Raw genomic sequence first — 19,503 nt, 5'->3', positions numbered from 1 at the left:
CACTGTGGCCCTGGCTGGCCTGGAATACTGTAGACCAGGAACTCACAGAAGGGTCAGATAGATGGATGGGTGATTTTCTTTGCTGTTGAGAAAATGCAGTATGATTGAGAAAATGCTGTATGTACAAACCATAGATGAAATGGCTAATATCCACTGAAGTCAAGTCAGATCGCACTGTTGTTGTATGATACATTTAAATCCTTATAGTCTAGAACCACCTCTGCAAGTTAAAATTTTAATATTTAGTAACTGTGTGTGTGGATGAGGGGGTCATGCGAGGCCATAGACCATTCTACTCTTGGACTGATTTGTAGAGGAGCCCTCTGCAAAAGCCCTTTACAAAGATCTGCTTTTTCCTATTGAATTATTGTAAGATAGTAGGGTTGATTAGTGACTATGTAGTTCTTTTAAATAATACATTTTTAATCCTTTCAAGTGTTTTCAGACCTAACATTTAACTTTTTCTTTTAAACTTATTTATTTTGTCATTTAAGCATGCATGTGTTGGTGAGCATACCATGAGGCTTTGGTGCAGGTCAGAACTTTTGGAAGGCTGTGCTCTTCCTTCTGTCCTAAGGGTCCCTGGAGATTGAACTCAAGCAGGCAATTAGGCATGGTGGCAAGTGCCTTTATCCATTAACCCACTTCACTGGCCCTGTTGCTCATGTGACTTTTAAAGACTTAGACTTTTAAAGACTTAAAGACCTTTAAACATACTTTTATGTTGTTATATTTTGTAATGACAACTGTGATCATAAGACTAATCATAGCTGGTATAATTTTACTGCAAATTTTTTGAATATTTCCTACATTTCTCACGAGTATTTTAGTTGCATACGGTAGAGAACTAGTTGCTCCCTTTCCTTACATGTTGGTTGAGCGCAGGGCCTTAGGACCCACTGTGATGTACCCACAGCCCTGAGGATTGTGAACTTTCTTAAACTTGGTGCTTGATCTCTGTTCTTTGTATTATGGTATTTCATAGGTAAAAGATATACATGATGTTAGCAAATGCATACCTCAGACTTGATCATTTCTCTTACAGGTGACAGATTTCGATCTATTATTGATGATGCTTGGTGGTTTGGAACTGTATTGAGTCAAGAGCCATATCAACCACAGTATCCTGACAGCCATTTCCAGTGTTATGTTGTTAGGTTTGTATACAGAGAGAAATTGTTTACTGTTTTAGATCACCACGTGACTAACATGATTTAAGTCCAGTGACCTCTATAATGTCTCTGAGACCTGAAACACACCTGTTGTTTGCTCCTGTCTAATATTCCCGAGTCACAGCTCTGCATTGATACTGTATCATTAATATTTAGAAAAACCTTCACCTTTTCCACTAGCTGGCTCTGGGGTAATAAAGTCTGATAGTCAGACTGTCTGTGTGTCCTCCCCTCATTCTGAGGACAGGTTGCATAGCGGTTCTGATGTTCTCGTAAACCTTACAGTTTCATTTTGTTTTTTAAATTAATTACTTATTTTTTATGTATGTGGGTATTTTGCTGGCGTTCATTATACATATGCCTGGTACCCCTTTGGAGGCCAGCAGAGGGCATCAGATCCTTTGAAATTGGAGTGGCCGATAGTGTTGAGCTGCCCTGTGGGAGCTGGGAATTGAACTTTTGTCCTTGAAGAGTAGCCAGTGCCTCTAACCACTGAGCAATCCCATTAGCCCCTTGCATAAGCTTTTGCACTTTCATTTTGTTGTTTGTTTTCTTATTTTTTTTTTTTTTTTGTGTTTTGAGAGAGGGTCTGTCTGTGTTGTCCTAGCTATCCTGGAACTTGGTATTAGATCAGACTGGTCCTTGAACTTGAGATCTGCCTGCCTCTGCCTCCTAAGTGCTGGGATTAAATGTATGTGTGCTACCACTACCTTGCCTTTCTCAATTTTTTAATGTTAATGTTGGAAATGTAATTCCTCCAGTGAGGCTAATTTTCATATTTATTTTATAATTGATGTCTTGCTATTCTGTATAGTTTGTTTTTGGGAAAAGTTAACTAGTGCTTCTTGTTTTTCATTAAACAGGTGGGACAATACTGAAACTGAAAAACTTAGCCCATGGGACATGGAACCAATTCCTGACAATGGTATATATTTATCATAAGTTATGAAAATATTTGTCTTCCCAGGTTTCTCTCTTGCTTACGTGCATAGTAGGGCATGTTTGTGTTTGTTCATAAATGTCCTGAAGTTACCACAGTCTCAGAGCTTTGCTAGAACAAAGTAGTTGGATACCTGTTTGTCTTGTTGGAGGTCTTAGAGTCCGTATTTATTGTAGGTGTCTTAGCTGCTCAGCTGTCCCATGACCCACTTTCCCTCAACACACGTGTCCCTTCTTTGCTCCCCCACAGCAGGGAGGGGCAGGTGGGACTGCCTGTCCCTCCCTGCTGTCTGTGTTGTAGTCTGAAACGCCTCCCTTCTCTAGCACTGGCGGTTTTGCTGCTGCTTGTGCGAGGACCTGGCGTTACCTGGCACTCTGGTCAGGTTTGCTGATGTTTCCTGTCCTTTCGTTTGGCCATCTTGAAGGCTGTATTGAAATGTTCCTTCCCTGCTCTGCTTCAGGAGCGGTGCAGAATAGCTGCTGTTGACATTTTTTCACTACTTTATCATTAATAATTGCATAGCTTAAAAAAAGATACCTGTCTTTGTAAAACCTCACCATTTTTAATAATGTGAAATCACCAGTAACTGGCTTCCTTTTGCTATTCTTTTGAGGTTAGTAACTTACAGTGGTGTCTACTGGTCAGAAGAGACATTGTGCTGTACGTAAAGTTGGCAAGAAGTAAGCCGTATCTTCTCCAGCTCATCAGTCTCCTGATCAGCTCGGTCCCTCTACCCTGATGGCTTTAGTGTTAACCTTACAAAGTCTCTGTTCAGACTTTATCAGGATCATAATTTGCTCTTACACCTCAATTCAGTTTTGTAGTCTCAGTGAGTAACTTAGAATGCTGGAGAGTGGAGATCCTTTTGTGTTTGTAGAGATAGCATCTTTTTCAGTTGAACTTGTGTATATACAGTACAGGTTAGAAGTTGATCCCCCCCTTTCCTCCTTTAATTTTTTCTAAAATGGAATCCATAGTTGATCCACCAGAAGAATTAGGAGCAAGTATCTCGGTCACTTCAGATGAGCTAGAGAAACTGCTCTACAAACCACAGGATGGTGAGTGGGGCCAGAAATCACGAGACGAGGAGTGTGAGCGCATCATCAGTGGCATCGATCAGCTTCTAAACCTCGGTGAGTTTCATTTTTAAGTTTCCCATAAAGAACTTCAAATGTATAATTTAGGCTCTGTTCTTCAGTGAGTTCCTCTTGGTTTGTCATGTTAAATGGAGCGATCTCTTAGGAATGATCTTCTAGTTAAGTATCACCTGTAGGTAATAGCTTACTGTTTCCAAGCTTACAATTTGGTCTTCTCTTACAGATATAGCTGCAGCTTTTGCAGGCCCGGTGGATCTGTGTACATATCCAAAGTACTGCACAGTGGTGGCGTATCCAACTGATCTGTACACAATTCGAATGAGACTTGTGAATCGGTTTTACAGGTGGGTAGAGCACCCCTTTCAGAACCAGCATAGGTTAGAGGTGCAGGTTGCTGATGGTTGCTACATGAGTTTTGGGTGCTGGAGAACATAACTTTTTGTTTGGTGCTTGTTATATGTCTTTGGGTAGATGTTGGGTAGTCAGGCATGAGGTGTCATACCAAGCTCTGTGTGTGTGTGTGTGTGTGTGTGTGTGTGTGTGGGAGAGAGAGAGAGAGAGAGAGAGGGAGAGAGAGAGACAGACAGATTAGGTTAACTAGATATCATTTTTGTATTTGTGTGACAAATACTTTTTAAATGCATGCGTTACAGAACTATTTTTTTTTTAAGCTTCATTTTTATTTTATTCATGTGTCTGTGTGTCTGTGCCTGCATGTGTGTCCATATGTATGCAGGTTTTCTTGGAGGTCAGAAGAGGGAGTTTCATCTCCCGGAGCTGTACTTAAAGGTGGTTGTTTCCAGATATGGATGCTGGAATTGAATTGTAGTCCTCTGCAAGAGCAGCAAGTGCTCTTAACTGTTGAACTTTCTCTTTAGTTCAATTACAACTTCATTAATAATCATGAACTAAAAATTATAAAAGCTTATAAAACAGTATAACTCATTTTTATGATAATGTTGGTAGAGATTTAGGTACATACTGCTGTGTGGTATGAAGGCTGCATTGGAAAAAAAGGAAAGTGATCTTGAATTTTACCCCCTTTTCTCGAAGTTAACTATTAACTGCTACATTTAAAAGTAAATTTCATGAGTTAGTAATTGTATTTGTTCTTCTGAGGAAAGCTTATTTCCCAGGGATATCAACTTTCTGTTGTTGGCTTTTAGATCATTGTTCATTTTATAATCACTTCTTAGTAATTATTTTTATAGTAATTGATGGTATTTAAGTTTTTATAATCCCGTTGATGAAGTTATTGTTGAACATAATTACTATTCCACAGTTACAGTCTATATATCTAGTCATACATGTTTGAACTAGAAACCAATTTGTAATGAAACTGACTCAAAGTTGATACACTACACATTTTTTTTAGTGTGTATGGGTCAGCGGTTGGGGGTGTGGTTTGTGCTGTTGCACATGTGGAGAATGTCCAGTCCCTTGATACTAAGTCTCTTATAGATCTCGATAAGCCCAGTGAGCTCTTGGGATCTATATTTACTCCCAGTGCTGGAGTTAAGGGCTCACTTTATTTTCACATGGGTGCTGTAGGCTCTAATCAGGTCTTCATGTTGAACAGCAAGCAAGCAAGCAATTGTACCTATGGAACCATTTCCCCAGCCCCGTTGGTTGAGTTTTTAACATCTTCAAAAGGTACTGATAGGCATGGTGGAAAGGAAAGGGTGTGTGTGTGTGTGTGTGTGTGTGTGTGTGTGTGTGTCTGTGTCTGTGTCTGTGTCTGTGTCTGTCGTAGGGGGAGGGGAGGGAAGAATGATTTAAGTGGTTTACTTAAATTAGTTTCTGCAATTCATTGCCCAATATATTGTAATGTCTGGCTGAGTTGAGTTGAGAGCATTAGAAGGTAATTTATTACAACCTTTCACTAGTGTTGACTTGAAGATATGTCTCATTCGTTTAATAAGCTAACTTTACTAGGTTTTGATTATTTTCAAATTTTTAAGCGCTAAGTTACTTTTCTTTTCAAGGCGGTTGTCTGCACTGATTTGGGAAGTTCGATATATAGAGCATAATGCAAGAACATTTAATGAACCTGAAAGTGTAATTGCAAGATCAGCTAAAAAAATAACCGACCAGCTTCTGAAATTTATTAAGTAAGTGATCTCATGTGTGGTAGAAAAGTGACTTTTCAACACACTGTGCTTTAATAGTCTCATAGCTTCCCATTTTTATTACCTGAATTCTTCCATCTCATGTTTTACTTAAGGCAACATTTCTTTGCAAACTTGTGATTATAATTTTAGTAAAGGAACGTGACCAATTCAGTTTTAGTTTTTAATACTTCGTTAAGTGTATGGGTATCTTGCCTGCTTGTATACATGTAATTTACTTGCGTGCCTGGTGCCCATGGAGGCCAGAAGAGGGTGTTGGATCTCTGCGCACTAGAGTTACAGATGATAGTTAGCCTCCATGTGGGTGCTGAGAATATAATCCAGATCCTGGGGAAGAGTAACCAGTGCTTCTTAGCATGAGCCATCTCTCCACCCCCAACTTTTATATATTTAAAAATTTGAAGTAAAACAGTCTCATGTTATGTGAGTGTTTCATCTGTATGTATATATGTGTATCATGTGTATACCTGGTGTCTGAGGTCAGCAGAGAGACAACCTTGGATCTGGAGTTAGAGATGTTTGTGAGCCCCTTAAGTGGGTGCTGGGAGAGCAGCAGCACCCTGGACTGAGGAGCCATCTCTCCAGCCAATTTGAAGTAGTTGATGCTCCTCTATGCCGGGTGTTGAGCTTCTTGTGTACTTACCTGTGGTGCACTTGTAAAGTGTCAGGATACAAAGTTTGTTTTAGTAGTTTGTACACCAGTGTCCTTGTGCTTCAGGATCAAATCTAGACTCATTGTTGCACTTCAGTGTTTGTTTACTTTGTTGTCTTAATCTCTTAAGTTTTTCTTGACTCATCATTTTTTTGAATGCTGGTCAGTTAATTTGTAGCCTGTTTGTGTAAGTTTTCCAGACATCTTCTAATGACGAGGTTGAATTTTAGTCCATTTTGAATTGTACTCTGTTAAAGTAGACGTGTATAAATACTTTGTACATTTCCTTTCCTAGCAAATTTCTTTGGAATTCCATGAAAGCTGATATGGGAATTGAGACCTAAGTTCCTCCCTCACAGGCTTTAGTGTGTGGACAGATAACCCAACTTCAGTCTTTTTATGAGAGACTGAATTCCCTTCCCATGTGTCTGTCTATAGAAATTCATTGAAAGACTCCGTCTAAGGCCCTACCCCTCTGAACATGCCTGGTCTAGTCTGAAAGACTAGTTTGAAGAAGCAGTAGTGCCATAGTTAGCATCTAGCTGAAATGGAGGGATGCGGGTCCCTGTCAGCATTCTTAGATCATTTCTGTCCTACGTCCTTAGGATTTAGATGTTGTTAGCCCTCCTCCGGAATAATTTTTTCTCCCTCAGGAGGTAGCATGCCTATTTTTGTCTTTTTTTTTTTTTTTTTTTTTTTGAGCATCCTGTTAGCAGCTTTTCCTTTGTTTAATCACTGACATTTAGATATTTGGTTTGGTTTGTTTCTTCTCTGTCTTAAATCTCCACTTTTCTGGGTATTTGCTATATCAGTATTACTGTGATAATGCTAGCACAAGTCATGTTTGTGTTCAGCCTGGAGAGGCCACTTAAGAGTATCATTATTTCTGTATTATCAACTTGATTTTGAACACACTTAAAAGTTGTCATTCTAAATTAGAATGTTAAAGTCCATTTTTTTTTTCACAGAGGACTGGTTGCAATCTCATGTCATTTTCAAAGTTGGGTGTGCCTAGGCTGGGGAGCTGTTTCCATTTTAGTGTGAAATGAATGCTTGTCAGGAGTAACTATTCTTCATATGATTAATTGTGAAAATTTTAACTTTTAGGAATCAAGATTGTACAAATATATCAGAACTATCTAACACATCAGAAAATGATGATCAGAATGCTGATGATTTGGTATGAAGTTTTAACTTTATAATGGCATTAATTTCAAATGGTAATTTCAAAGCGAGAGTAGAAAATGTAGGTCATCTAATACCGTTTTTTGTGGTATATTCCAATTAGCTATGAAAATAGGGTACTTGATGAGAACTTTCATGGTTAAGTGATGTCTCTGGTACACCTTTTGCTCAGATGATATCTGGTGAGAACTCCATAGTAAGGTGCTCTGGTTTATCCTAGGACGATAGTGATCTCCCTAAAACGTCTTCTGGAAGGAGAAGGGTAAGTCGCTCTGCATGGCTACCTGGTTTGTGTGTTCTGTGTTCAAAACCAAATATTCATCTGGATTACAGCTTTTGTCCTTTAAGTTATATGATGATACTAGATATTTATGAGGTGAGTTAGTTTGGTTTATAAGAGAAATGGGAAAAAAAAATCACTAAATTCTGGTTTTGTCAGTAATGTTTAGTTGAGAGTTGCTGTTGGAACTGAATTATTAGTTTAGATGAAGTAAGATGTGGACCTCCCACAAAGAAGGAAGTAGGGCATATGTGTTTGTGGGCCCTTTGGGGTATGGGCCTGACTTGCGTGTGGTTCATGTTTTGGTGAAGTAGAGCATCAAATCCAAGGATTTGCTGTAACTGAGGTTGAGCGGCAGCCACAGCCATAGTGCGTGAATACAGCTTGGAGGATAAGGTGGTCTCTGATGGTTCATTTTAATGTGCCTTGAATACTTGACAGGAGTGTTTGTCATATAATTGTATAGCCCAGGCACAGAGATATTTTAAGGGGAAAAGTAGATCAGGTAGGATTTGGTAAGGAGGTTTATTGAAAAGAGGAACTTTTAAGGAGGAAGGGAGAAGATTGAGAACTCAGTGCTTATGTAGTAAGTTAATGAGCAGACTATTTGTAACAGAATGGGTGAAATACTATAACCCATGTCATTTAAAATTTTACCTAGATGCTCCTTGAGTTTAATGTTTACAAAAAAAAGTAAAGTATCATCTGGGTGTGGTGGCATACTCCTTCTAATATCAGCACTCAGGTGGCAGAGGCAGGCAGATCTCTCCGAGTTTGAGGACATGGTTTATATAGTGACTTCCAGGCCAGCCAGGACTACTTACTATCTCAAAAAAAAAAAAAAACCAAACCCAACAATGCTCAATCTTTTGTACAATGATTGTCCTAATCACTATTGAAGAGCTAGACATGCAGTTGTCTTGTCTGAGTTGTCATTTTCATGTTGCTTCATTACCAGCTGAACTGCCAAGTGTTTCCTTTTGTCCATTGCTTGGCTGTATCTGCTGTTGCAAATGACATACTTGATTCCACAAGGAAGATGTTGCCGTGTGTATAGAGAAGAAGTTTGATAGGCTACCAGTGAAATTAGGGTCACATGCACGCACGCACGCACGCACATACACTCCCTCCCTCCCTCCCTCTCTCTCCCTCCCTCTTCCTCTCTCCCACCCCCCTCCCCTCCCCCGTCCCCTCCCCCTCTCTCCCTCCTCCTGTACGTTCTGTTTCAGTTAATTCAAACCAGACTTTTATGTCTCTGACTAACTTGTCTTCTTTGTGGTCACATTGGTCTTGATAAGATACCTTGTCCCATGTGACAGCAGTCCTAGGCTCTATGACATCTTTGGTTGAGGTGTACTGATTTCCACCTCAATTTCAAATGAGTGTGACAGCTGATATTCTGCGAACAGAATACATAGACAGAGAGAGAAAATTGGCAGAATCGCTTGTTAGACGTGGTATGCTGTGCTCATTGGAACACTTTTCATATCTAATCTTAATGTAATTTTTCTCATTAGTATTTTCTTAAAGTGTGCTTGATTGTCTTAAAAATCACTTTAGAAAACTGTTTAGAACATCATAAAACATGATTGGATTTTTGTAGCACTCAGCTTTTTCCAGCTAGATAACAAGTTGAAAACAGTCACAACTTCTATGCAGTACAGAAAGCAGAAGAGCCCGTTTATTTTATTTTATTTTTTTTGTAGCCAATATCATATACCGTAATGTGGATGTGCTCTCTTCTTATTTTCCACCCAGGCTGAAATAACCTACAAATATGTTTTCAGGTCCACAAATGGAACAGAAGGAGCAGCAGAGCCGCCAGCTGTGTTGAGAGCGACTGGAGGAGGCAGTGCAAGGCCCTGCTCATCCTCATCTTCCAGTGTGAGGACTCGGAGCCCTTCAGACAGCCTGTGGACTTGGTTGAGTACCCAGTAGGTTTCCTGGCATGGAATATTGGCCCCCTTTTGTGTGTGAGGAAGAGAGTGGGATTGCAGATGTAGACTGAACCCAAGAGTCAGATAACAGGCTTCACTCACGTTGATTTGTTTCCTCTCTCCCACCAGGTGTGTAGTAGACATGGCACTCACTTAGACATAGTGGCACAGTGTCGGGTGAAATGGGGGTTTCTACATGGGCATCACTGTCTGTAGGCACTACATTAAGACAATTAATGTCCTGGAGCTGGAGAGATGGCTCATAGGTTAGAAGTCTTGGCTGCTCTGAACAGAAGTTTCTGGCACCCACATAGTAGCTCACAACGATCTGTAACTCTAGTCCCAAGGGATCCATTGCCCTCCACAGGCAGCAGACATGCATGTGTTGCACATTCTTACATATAGGCATACCCACTTATTTTAAACAGTAAAAATCAGGACAGATGGACAATGATCAGGACCAAGAACCAAAAACACTGCCTGCTACAGCAAGCTTGGGATTACTGAGGACCATAAAGCAGAAAATTAAAATACCTTGTCTCAGGACCAATGTGAATTGACATTTGATGATATGTGTGGGATCGGAGAGATGGTTAAGAGTGCTCACACAGGCCTGGAATTTGGTTTTCCACACCATGTCAGGCACTTCCTAACTAATCTGTCACTCCATAGGGGTTTGGAACTTTCTTTTGGCCTCTTTGAGCACTACACTCACATGCTAACACATAAATTAAGATAAAGTAAGCTGGGCAGTGGTGGTGCACACATTTAACCGCACTTGGAAGGCAGAGACAAGCGATTTCTGTGAGTTCAAAGCCAGCCTGGTCTACAGAAAGTTCCAGGACAGCCAGGACACTGAGAAACCCTCTCTTAAAAAACCAACATCCCCTCAATCCCTCCGGGGGGGGGGGGCGGGGGGGGGGAGTAAAATCTTCAGTATTTGATACTTTCTATCCTATCTTTCTTTCCTGCCTTTCGGGAAAGGATCTACTTTTAAATACTAATCCTTGGATCTTTTTCCCTCTCCTTCACTTCTGTTACTTTGAATATTGTAGAGATCTAAGTCCAGATGTTTACTTTAAAAAAGTTTGTGTGTTTGGGTATTTTATGTGTGTTCTATTTGCATACATATTAGTGTACCCTGTTCATACTGCCCAGGGAAACCAGAAAAGGTGTTGAATTCCCTGGGTCTGCACTTAGAGATGGTTGTGAAAATGGTGAAAACTGGAAACTCGGGTCCTCTGAAAGAGCAGTCCACGCACTTAATGCTGAGCCATCTCCCAGCTCCTTATGTGCTTACATTTTGAGGGCATGAAGTTCACCTGTGAATTGTCATTTTTAAAACAGGATTACCGAGATATTATAGACACTCCAATGGATTTTGGAACAGTTCGGGAAACTCTAGAAGCTGGTAATTATGATAGCCCCGTGGAATTTTGCAAAGACATCCGGTTGATATTTAGCAATGCAAAGGCATATACACCCAACAAAAGATCAAAGGTAATTTTTTTCCATGCTTTATTTTAACAAAGTATGCATGATGTGTGTATTTTTCTACCTGCTAGTAGCAGTCAGAACATGTACGATAACTGGATAAACACACGACCTCTGTGTTGGACAAAGCTGCTGCCAAAGTCCACATAAGAACAATTTTTAATCTTAAAAGTACTCTCATGAGTATGAGGTTACGTGTGAATATAGTGGTAAAGTTTATAAATTAGACATGGTAAGAGATTACTTGCATCTACCAGTAAGTAGCACCGTTATAGTGATATAATAAAAGTTACATGAATATTGTTTTAATTGTCAAGAGCTGGCTAGTGTATACACTATGGATACTGTGGACATAAAGATCATTCATGTCCCAAATGGATTGTTGCAGAATGGTATGAGATTACATCGTGCTATTCCAAATGGAGTGAATTTCAGAATTCTAAGTGTAGCTTATTTGTGGAAGTGTCCAATAATATAATTGGATCATAGGTAAGTGAGACCCAGGGTGCTTCTCTGTAATGCTGAATAGTAAGTAATGCTGAAAATTTAGTCTTTCTTCATTTGGTATTACGTTCGCTTTGGTTGTTAAATGTCCTTTTTATATTTAACCTGTTGTCACTGTTAGCCTCTTGTTATTTTCAGTTCAGATATGTTACTTAATTTCCAGTGAGAAAACATGAAAATATGATGAATGCTCAAGATAATCAAATTTCAGACTTAAGTGGCTTAGAGAATCTTGTTAACTTTTGATGACTGATGTTACTATTCAGTTTTAAAAGAAAAGAACAAATTTAGAAAGTACTAGAAATAACTATCAAGTTTTCCAAGTCAAAAGCGGCAACAAATTGAATGTTCCTCTGTCTACAGAACAGAAAAACATAGAAAACTGTTAGAGCTCACAGTCTGTACTTTTTCAAGTTTTCTGGTATAGAATTTCCTTTTAATAATTATATATGACTGATACTCTGCTGCATATCTTATACCATTCTGCAACAGTCCATTTGGAACATGAATGATCTTTATGTCCACAGTATCCATACTGTATACATTAGCCAGCTCTTGACAATTAAAACAATATTCATGTAACTTTTATTATATCACTATAACGGTGCTACTTACTGGTAGATGCAAGTAATCTCTTACCTTGTCTAATTTATAAACTTCACCACTATATTCACACATAACCTCATACTCATGAGAGTACTTTTAAGATTAAAAATTGTTCTTATGTGGACTCTGGCAGCAGCTTTGTCCAACACAGAAGTCTTGTATTTATGTACTTGTATATGTACATGTATATGAAAACTGGAGGACAGCTTTGTGTGTTCTCAGGAGCATTCACTTTAAAAAAAAAAAAAATTTTTTTTTTTTTTTTTTTTTTTTTTTTGAGACAGAGTGCTGGGGAGTAGCTGGCCAGGAGAGAGAGGGTGCTTGTTAGCAGTCAAGTTCAGCAACCTGAGTTTGATTCCCAGAACCCACATAATGGAAGGAGAGAACCAACTCCTATAGGTTGTCTTCTGATTTTTTTTTTTTTAATGTTCAAACATAAATAAATGTAAAATAGGATAATAAAAATTTTGAGACAGGAGTCTCTGACTGGCTTATAACTTGCTAAGTAGTAGCGTAGGCTTGCTCGCTATCTAGCCTCAGAGATTCATGTCTGTCTCCCTGGGATTACAAGACAGTTCCACCACGTTGCCCTGCACCCCTTTTTAAATGTGCTTATGGGGCTTGAACTCAGATCCTTATGCTTTCAAAGGATGTACTTTGGCTGAGACATTTCAGTGACCTGGCACGCATGAAGACCTGGACTCTGTCCCCATGCTGCATGAGCCAGGGCGTGTCACACACTCAGGCCCAGCGCTTCAGAAGTGATGGCAGGAGGGCTAGGAATGGAAGGTCATCTTTGCCCTCGTAGTGAGTGGCTGGGCTACATGAAAGTGGAGGATGTATCTCTTGTATGAGATGCAAGACATCCTTCTTTTTATTATTCATATTTCGATTTAGGTGGTATCCCAGTCAAATTGTAAAATGATTGGTGTAAAAATGCTTTTGTTTCTTTGATCCAAATACATACTTAAATGCAGTGTTAGAACTAACTTCCAAATTAGCTTAAGGAGAAATGTGCTTTGGAACTGGCTAAGGACCATTGTTAAAGTGTGGGGGGGGGGGGCAAATTTGGTCTCCTGAGAATATCAGGAGAAGTGTTCCGGGTTGTGGCGTGTGGAGTTGCTCTCTTACACTAGTTGTCCGAAAGGTCAGTGGATGTGGATGTCCCCATAGCCTGCAGATGCCACTGATGTGTGGCAGGGCGAAAGGAAAGAAGGTATTGATTCATTCCACCTGCCACAGTGACACATAAAGGAAAACCTGCAGCAGAGTGACTTCATAATTCTGGTTATGTATTTGTATCCTTCTAGATTTATAGTATGACCTTGAGACTGTCTGCTTTGTTTGAAGAAAAAATGAAGAAAATCTCTTTTGATTTTAAAATTGGTCAAAAATTCAAGGAGAAACTTCGACGAAGCCAAAGATTTAAGCAACGGCAAGGCTGTAATGGAGCCGTTCGGGCTGAGAGGAGCGCGAGGTGCGTGGGCCTGGCGGTGCATGCAGTCGACTTCTAATTTAAGTTGTATATTGGCTCTGTATATTTCAGTGTCCAGTTATAAAAGTGTAACTGGTTACTGAGTTATCCTGGTGTCATTGGTTTTTTTCCTCCAGCCCAAAGAATTCTTATAAAATGCCTTGTAAAGCAGGCAGGTGAACCAACAGCATACTTCTCTATTTTTGAGTTCTTGGTGGTGTTTTAATTTTACCTTCGTTATTGAAGGTAATTTTTTAAAATATGTTTTGTGGACTTTACTTTTATTTTATGTATGTGGGTATTTGTCTGCATGTAAGTATGTATATCACAAATGTGTCTTTTGCCTTTGGAAGCCAGGAAGGCTTCTGATCTCCTGAGACTGGGGTACAGAAGGTTGTGAGCTGCCGTGTTGGTGCTGAGAATTGAACCTGGGTCCTCTGATAAAGAGTAGGCAGTGCTCTGGACCACTGATCTCCTTGGAAGCCCAGAAAAATAATTGAGCTGCATGGTGAATTCTTGTCCTTTCACCCCACATTAGCTGCTGGTCTTGCTGAACAACTTCTCTTATGTGTACATTATTTTCCTTTTGCTGCTTTAACCTACCAGCAAGTAGGCTTGGAGTTTGTGAGTTTGTATTACTTGGGTGTTTATCTAGTTCTGTGGGTATGAAGTGTAATTTGCCAAATTTGAAAAGTTTCTAGCCACTGTTTAAGTATTTTTTCTTTGTTGCTTTTTCCTTTCCTTCTTTGGGACTTCCAAAATCTCTATGTAAAGAATACCCAGATTTGTCACTTAAAAGAATGCATACTTAGGTGTAAATAGCCTGCTTAATGGGATCATTTTATCATCTATCCACAGACCTGTTGAATTTAGAGTAAGGAAATACTTAACAATAATAATCTATACTGAATACCATTAATAGTGAATATTTTATTATTTTGTTTATGTGAATTTTCTCAGGTTAAGAACCAATATGCTTTTATATGGGTATTCTCTGGCAATTTACTTTTATGTTTTATTAATAATTGTTTCTCTTGTTCATACCTTTTACCAGAAATATCAAACAGAAGCAGTTCAAATCTCAGACAAAAGTAACTCCACAGCTGATGTGTCCTCCTTCCCAGTCTACCTCAAGTAGGGCACCTTTGTCTGCAACCCGCAAGACAAGCACTGGTGTCTCTTCAGGCTTCACTTCTGGGGACTCTTCAGATTCAGCAGAGTCATTAGAAAGAATGAGAAGAAATAGACCTGAGATGCTAAGGAATGGTTCTGAGTTGTCTGGTGAGGAGTTGAACGTTACTTGGCTTTGAGCATCCAAGTGTGCAGCAGCGCTACTTACTACTGTGGGTTAGAAACAGCACAGCACACAGCCTTGTCACCAAGGAACAGACAGAAATAATGTACTTAGGTTTCTGCTAAGATCTATGCATCACAAAGTGTTTTAAATGAGAAGTAAGAGTACAGATAGTCATTGAGGGCAGATAGCTCAGTAGTACATTGTCGTTTACTCAGTCTGTTGCTGTTTTGGTAATGTCCCTGAACAGATGTGGCCCCTTTATAGCAGTGCTCAGTGAGTCTGCCTCGTTACGTCTGCATTGCACTGAGTTGTTGTGTGATGAGAGTATATTACTTACGGCCATAATTTATGGCTTTCCACGTTTGCAGTCTCAAATATTGCATTTAGTGTTACTAATGGTATTGAGAAACACATCCAGTGATTGGGAAGGAAGTGGCCTGTGGAGAAGGTCAAGCCGGCACACTTTACATGATGTCATTGTCTTAGTTAGGGTTTTTATTGCTGTGAAGAGACACCATGACCACAACAACTCTTACAACAGTAAACATTTAATTGTGGCTTACAGTTTCAGATGTTTAGTCCATTGTCTCTCGGCAGGAAGCAAGGCAGCATGCAGGCAGACGTGGTGCTGAGAGTTCTTACATCTTGACTCACAGGCAACAGGAGTCTGAGATACTAGATGTGGCTCGAGCATACATCAGACCCCAAAGCCTGCCTCCACAGTGACACACTTCTCCAACAAGGCCACACCTACTCCAACAAAGCCATACCTCCTTTTGGGGCCATTTTCTTTCAACCCACCACAGTTAGTGGACACATTTACAGAATAAAGTCTCCATGTATGTAAGAACAGGAAACTGGAATTCCCTATCTTAGGATTTCTTTTGCTGTGGTAATGCAGTCCAGTCTGATGGGGGTGTTTTCTCAGGTGAGATTCCCTTTTCCCAAATGACTCTAGCTTGCATTTAGCTAGTACAATTGACTCCTTGTCAATTGGACACACAAACACATCACTGTTCAACTAGAACCTTTTTTTCTCATTTGTCCCAAAGATGGCGTGTTAATATTAATGTCACAGTACAAAACAACCTAACTTGGTGTTTTTTTGTTTTATTTTTTTTTGAGACAGGGTTTTCTCTGTGTTGTTTTGGTGCCTGTCCTGGATTTTGCTTTGTAGACCAGGCTGGACTTGAACTCACAGAGAACCACCTGGCTGTGCCTTTTAAGTGCTTGTGTTAAAGGCGTGTGCCACCATTGCCCTGACTTTTTAAGTCCCAATGGTTTTTAAAAATGGGAAAGTTTAGGCTCTTAACACGTCCAAAGTCTTTCTAGAATTCCAAAATCTCTTAACTGTGGGATCCTTTAAAATCAAAAATAAATTACATACCTTCACATTCAGACCAAAGCAAAACCATAATTCCCAGTGCACACATTTAGAGCTTTATGCCTGGATCCACTTATTCTCCAGATGGCCTCTGAAGCACGCCTAGCTTGTCTGCCTAGGCTCAGGTCAGCTCCACGCCACAGCTGGGCCACACTTTTCCAGTAGCCTCTTCTGAGCTCTCTTTAGGGACTCGGGCACTACCACATGGTGCCAAGCCTCAACTTCTCTCCTGTGGCTTTTTCTTCTTTCTTTTTTTCTTTTAAAGATTTATTTGCCAGGTGGTGATGGCGCATGCCTTTAATCCCAGCACTCGGGAGGCAGAGCCAGGGGGATCTCTGTGAGTTCAGGGCCAGCCTGGTCTACAGATCGAGATCCAGGACAGGCACCAGAACTACACAGAGAAATCCTGCATTGAAAAACAAAACAACGAAAAAAACAAAAACAAAACAAACAAAGATTGATTTATGTGTATACATTGCTCTGCCTGCATGTATGCCTTCACACCAGAAGAGGGCACCAGATCCCATTACAGATGGTTGCGAGCCACTATGTGGTTGCTGGGAATTGAACTCAGGACCTCTGGAAGAGCAGTCAGTGCTCTTAACCCCTGAGCTATCACTCCAGTCCAGATCCATGGCTTTTCATTCCTGGGGCTCAGCTGCAATTGAGGTGCATCCTCACCAATGGCCTCTCACAGTGCCAAGCCCAGCTGCTCTCCATATTTCCAAAAGCGGTACCACATGGGAGACTTTTTTTTAAAGGATTTATTTATTATGTATACTGTGTTCTGTCTGCACGTATCCCTGCAGGCCAGAAGAGGGCACCAGATCTTATTACAGATGGTTGTGAGCCACCATTTTTTAAAGGATTTATTTATTTATTTATTTTGTATGCAGTGTTCTGTCTGCACGTATCCCTGCAGGCCAGAAGAGAGTGCCAGATCTCATTACAAATAGTTGTGAGCCACCATGTGGTTGCTGGGAATTGAACTCAGGACCTGGGAATTGAACTCAGGACCTCTGGAAGAGCAGTCGGTGCTCTTAACCTCTGAGCCATCTCTCCAGCCCCCATTAGAGACTCTTAAACTTGACCAAGTTCAGCTGCCAGCACAAGGTACCGTCTTAGCTGCCTCTGGACAACAGCCTCAGTGTGGTGACTAGGAAGAAACACTTCCTAGGAGATTTCATCCAGTGATGGTGCCCTTTACTTAATCACTGTTAATTTCTCAGTTCCAGCTGACAGTCATCAATTGTCCCAGTAACAAGAGTAGTTTCTTGTGAATCACAGCTGAGTCTTCAGATGCCATAGAGTCTTAACACAAAATACCAACACACTGCTCCCATACTGTCTTTGTTTCCTTCTGGACCTCCACAACCAGGCTTCCAGATTATCCTTCAGGTTTATACAACAATTCACCCAGCTTTGCTAGCCAAAAGTTCCAAAGCACTTCCAACCATCCTCCTCAAAACATAGACACTGATATCGTGGATTTAGGTTCCAGTGTCTTTGAAGACGTGGGTTTGAATCCCACCTCTGCCAGGCCAGAGTTTTTCACCAGAGGCACCTTAGTACACTACAGCCTTTATAAAGACCACTTTATTTTTATAGCCAGGTGGTGTGATACATGTCTTTACTACCAGCACTCAGGAGTCAGAGACAGGAGAATATCTTGAGTTCTAGGCCAACCTGGTCTGCAGAGTGAGTTCCCAGACAGCAAGGGCTACACAGAGAGACCCTGTCTTGAGAAACCAAAACCATATATATATATATCCATCCCTTCCCCAAACTAATAACATAGTTATGTTTGCCCTGAATGTTCTAGAATTTACTATGTGGCTCAGGCTGGCCTGGAACTGAAGGATCTCCTACCTTTGCCTCCCAAGGTCTTGGGTTAAAGACCTCTGCCACCACATCTGGTTTTAGTTAGGGTTTCTGTTGCTTTGATAAAAACATAACCAAAAGCAACTTGGGGGAGGAGGAGGTTTATTTGGCTTAGAACTCGTAAGTAACCCTCCATCACTGAGGGAAGTCAATTTAGGAATTCCAGTCAGGAAGCTGGAGGCAGGAACCAAAGCAGAGGCCGTGGAGGAGTGCTGCTTACTGGCTTGCTCGTCATGACTTTGTTAGTCTTCTTTCTTATAGAATCCAGGACCATGAGCCCAGGGGTTGCACCACCCACAGCCATCTGGGCCTTCCCACATCAGCCATCAATTAAGAAAATTCCCCCACAGTCTTGCTACAGACCAGTCTGGTGGGAGGGGAGCATTTTTTCAGTTGGAAGCTCCTCTTCCCAAATGACTATTGTGTGTTAAATTGACATAAAACAAGGCTGTACACTGTCTGATGCTCATGTCACACATGTATGGTCTTGAAAAGTATTATTTGTTTTGATTAAAGTATTCCTTTCTCTCACTGTTTGGGCCCTTTCTGTGTGAGTTTAATTTATGTGTTAAAACTGTATTGTCACAAAGCTGTTGGAGACCTGAAATTCTGAGTTTTGAGATCAAAGGACCCAGAATGATTGTCCCTTCTAGCATGGAAACCTCTTGATGTCACAGAAGACATAATACTTTAGGGGGGCTAATTAAGTTTGAAATGGAAGTCTGCCTTTAAATTGTTTTCTGAATCTTGCCTAGAGTGTGGTCAGTTTTTGAAAATACAAATGTGACTTAATTTTGAATACTGATGTATACTTTCTAAATACAAAGTTTTCTTTTTAAGTCACTTTTCTTCAAAGCATTATATGCATGCAAACACTCAAAGCATGTTAAGAGTCTGGTTTTAATTTTTTTTTTTAAAAAAATTTGTGTTTATTTTCTCTGTATGTATTCATATGCTTGGTGCCCATTGCGGCCAGAAGAGGGCATCTGATCCCCCGTAACCGGAGTCACAGGCAGTTGCAAGCAGCTGCCACAGGGGTCCTGGGGACTGAACTTAGGTCTTCTGCAAGAGCAGCACATGCTCCTGCCTGTTGAACCGTGTCTCCAGCCCCCTGAGTCTGGTTTTAGTATTGTAAAATATTTGGGTTATGAAACAAATGCTTGCTTATGTGGAGACCATATCTTTTATTTATTTATTTTTTTAGAAAGTGAAATGGAAGATTTCATAGCTACCTCTTCATCCTCTTCAGCTTCAAATAGTTCTGAGGAAAGCAAAGAGAGTTCCAGAGCTCCAGAGTGCTCCTTGCGCAGTGGCTTATTGAGAAGCAGCAGTCTCAGGGTGACCAGAACAAGAGCTGCTCAGAGAAAAGCTGGTGAGTGAGAGCAGTCTTGATTTAACTCATCATTGTTGATTGACATATTTGAATTCTTCTAGATGTGATCAAATGTCTCTAAACTCTTAATTTGGAAAG

The 19,503-nt window shown here is 40.4% G+C and overlaps 1 protein-coding gene across 2 annotated transcripts in view; it reads left to right on the top strand.

Annotated features, from left to right (window-relative positions):
- Positions 1 to 19,503, top strand: part of Brwd1 (bromodomain and WD repeat domain containing 1) — a 96,720-nt gene that overhangs the window by 64,067 nt on the left and 13,150 nt on the right. Inside the window, exons 28-39 of one of the 2 annotated variants that reach the window (XM_076549291.1) lie at positions 1,046 to 1,157; positions 2,036 to 2,097; positions 3,090 to 3,245; positions 3,433 to 3,553; positions 5,195 to 5,320; positions 7,098 to 7,170; positions 7,396 to 7,437; positions 9,243 to 9,389; positions 10,740 to 10,892; positions 13,307 to 13,473; positions 14,525 to 14,751; positions 19,237 to 19,404. In XM_076549291.1, the coding sequence (XP_076405406.1) occupies positions 1,046 to 1,157; positions 2,036 to 2,097; positions 3,090 to 3,245; positions 3,433 to 3,553; positions 5,195 to 5,320; positions 7,098 to 7,170; positions 7,396 to 7,437; positions 9,243 to 9,389; positions 10,740 to 10,892; positions 13,307 to 13,473; positions 14,525 to 14,751; positions 19,237 to 19,404 (1,554 nt within the window). The remainder of the gene's footprint in view (positions 1 to 1,045; positions 1,158 to 2,035; positions 2,098 to 3,089; positions 3,246 to 3,432; positions 3,554 to 5,194; positions 5,321 to 7,097; positions 7,171 to 7,395; positions 7,438 to 9,242; positions 9,390 to 10,739; positions 10,893 to 13,306; positions 13,474 to 14,524; positions 14,752 to 19,236; positions 19,405 to 19,503) is intronic. The other variant, XM_076549292.1, reaches the window with a different exon arrangement.

Source organism: Peromyscus maniculatus, chromosome 12 (genome assembly GCF_049852395.1).
Source record: "Peromyscus maniculatus bairdii isolate BWxNUB_F1_BW_parent chromosome 12, HU_Pman_BW_mat_3.1, whole genome shotgun sequence".
NCBI classification, from domain to species: Eukaryota; Metazoa; Chordata; class Mammalia; order Rodentia; family Cricetidae; genus Peromyscus; species Peromyscus maniculatus.
This window is presented reverse-complemented; position numbering and strand designations above follow the sequence as displayed.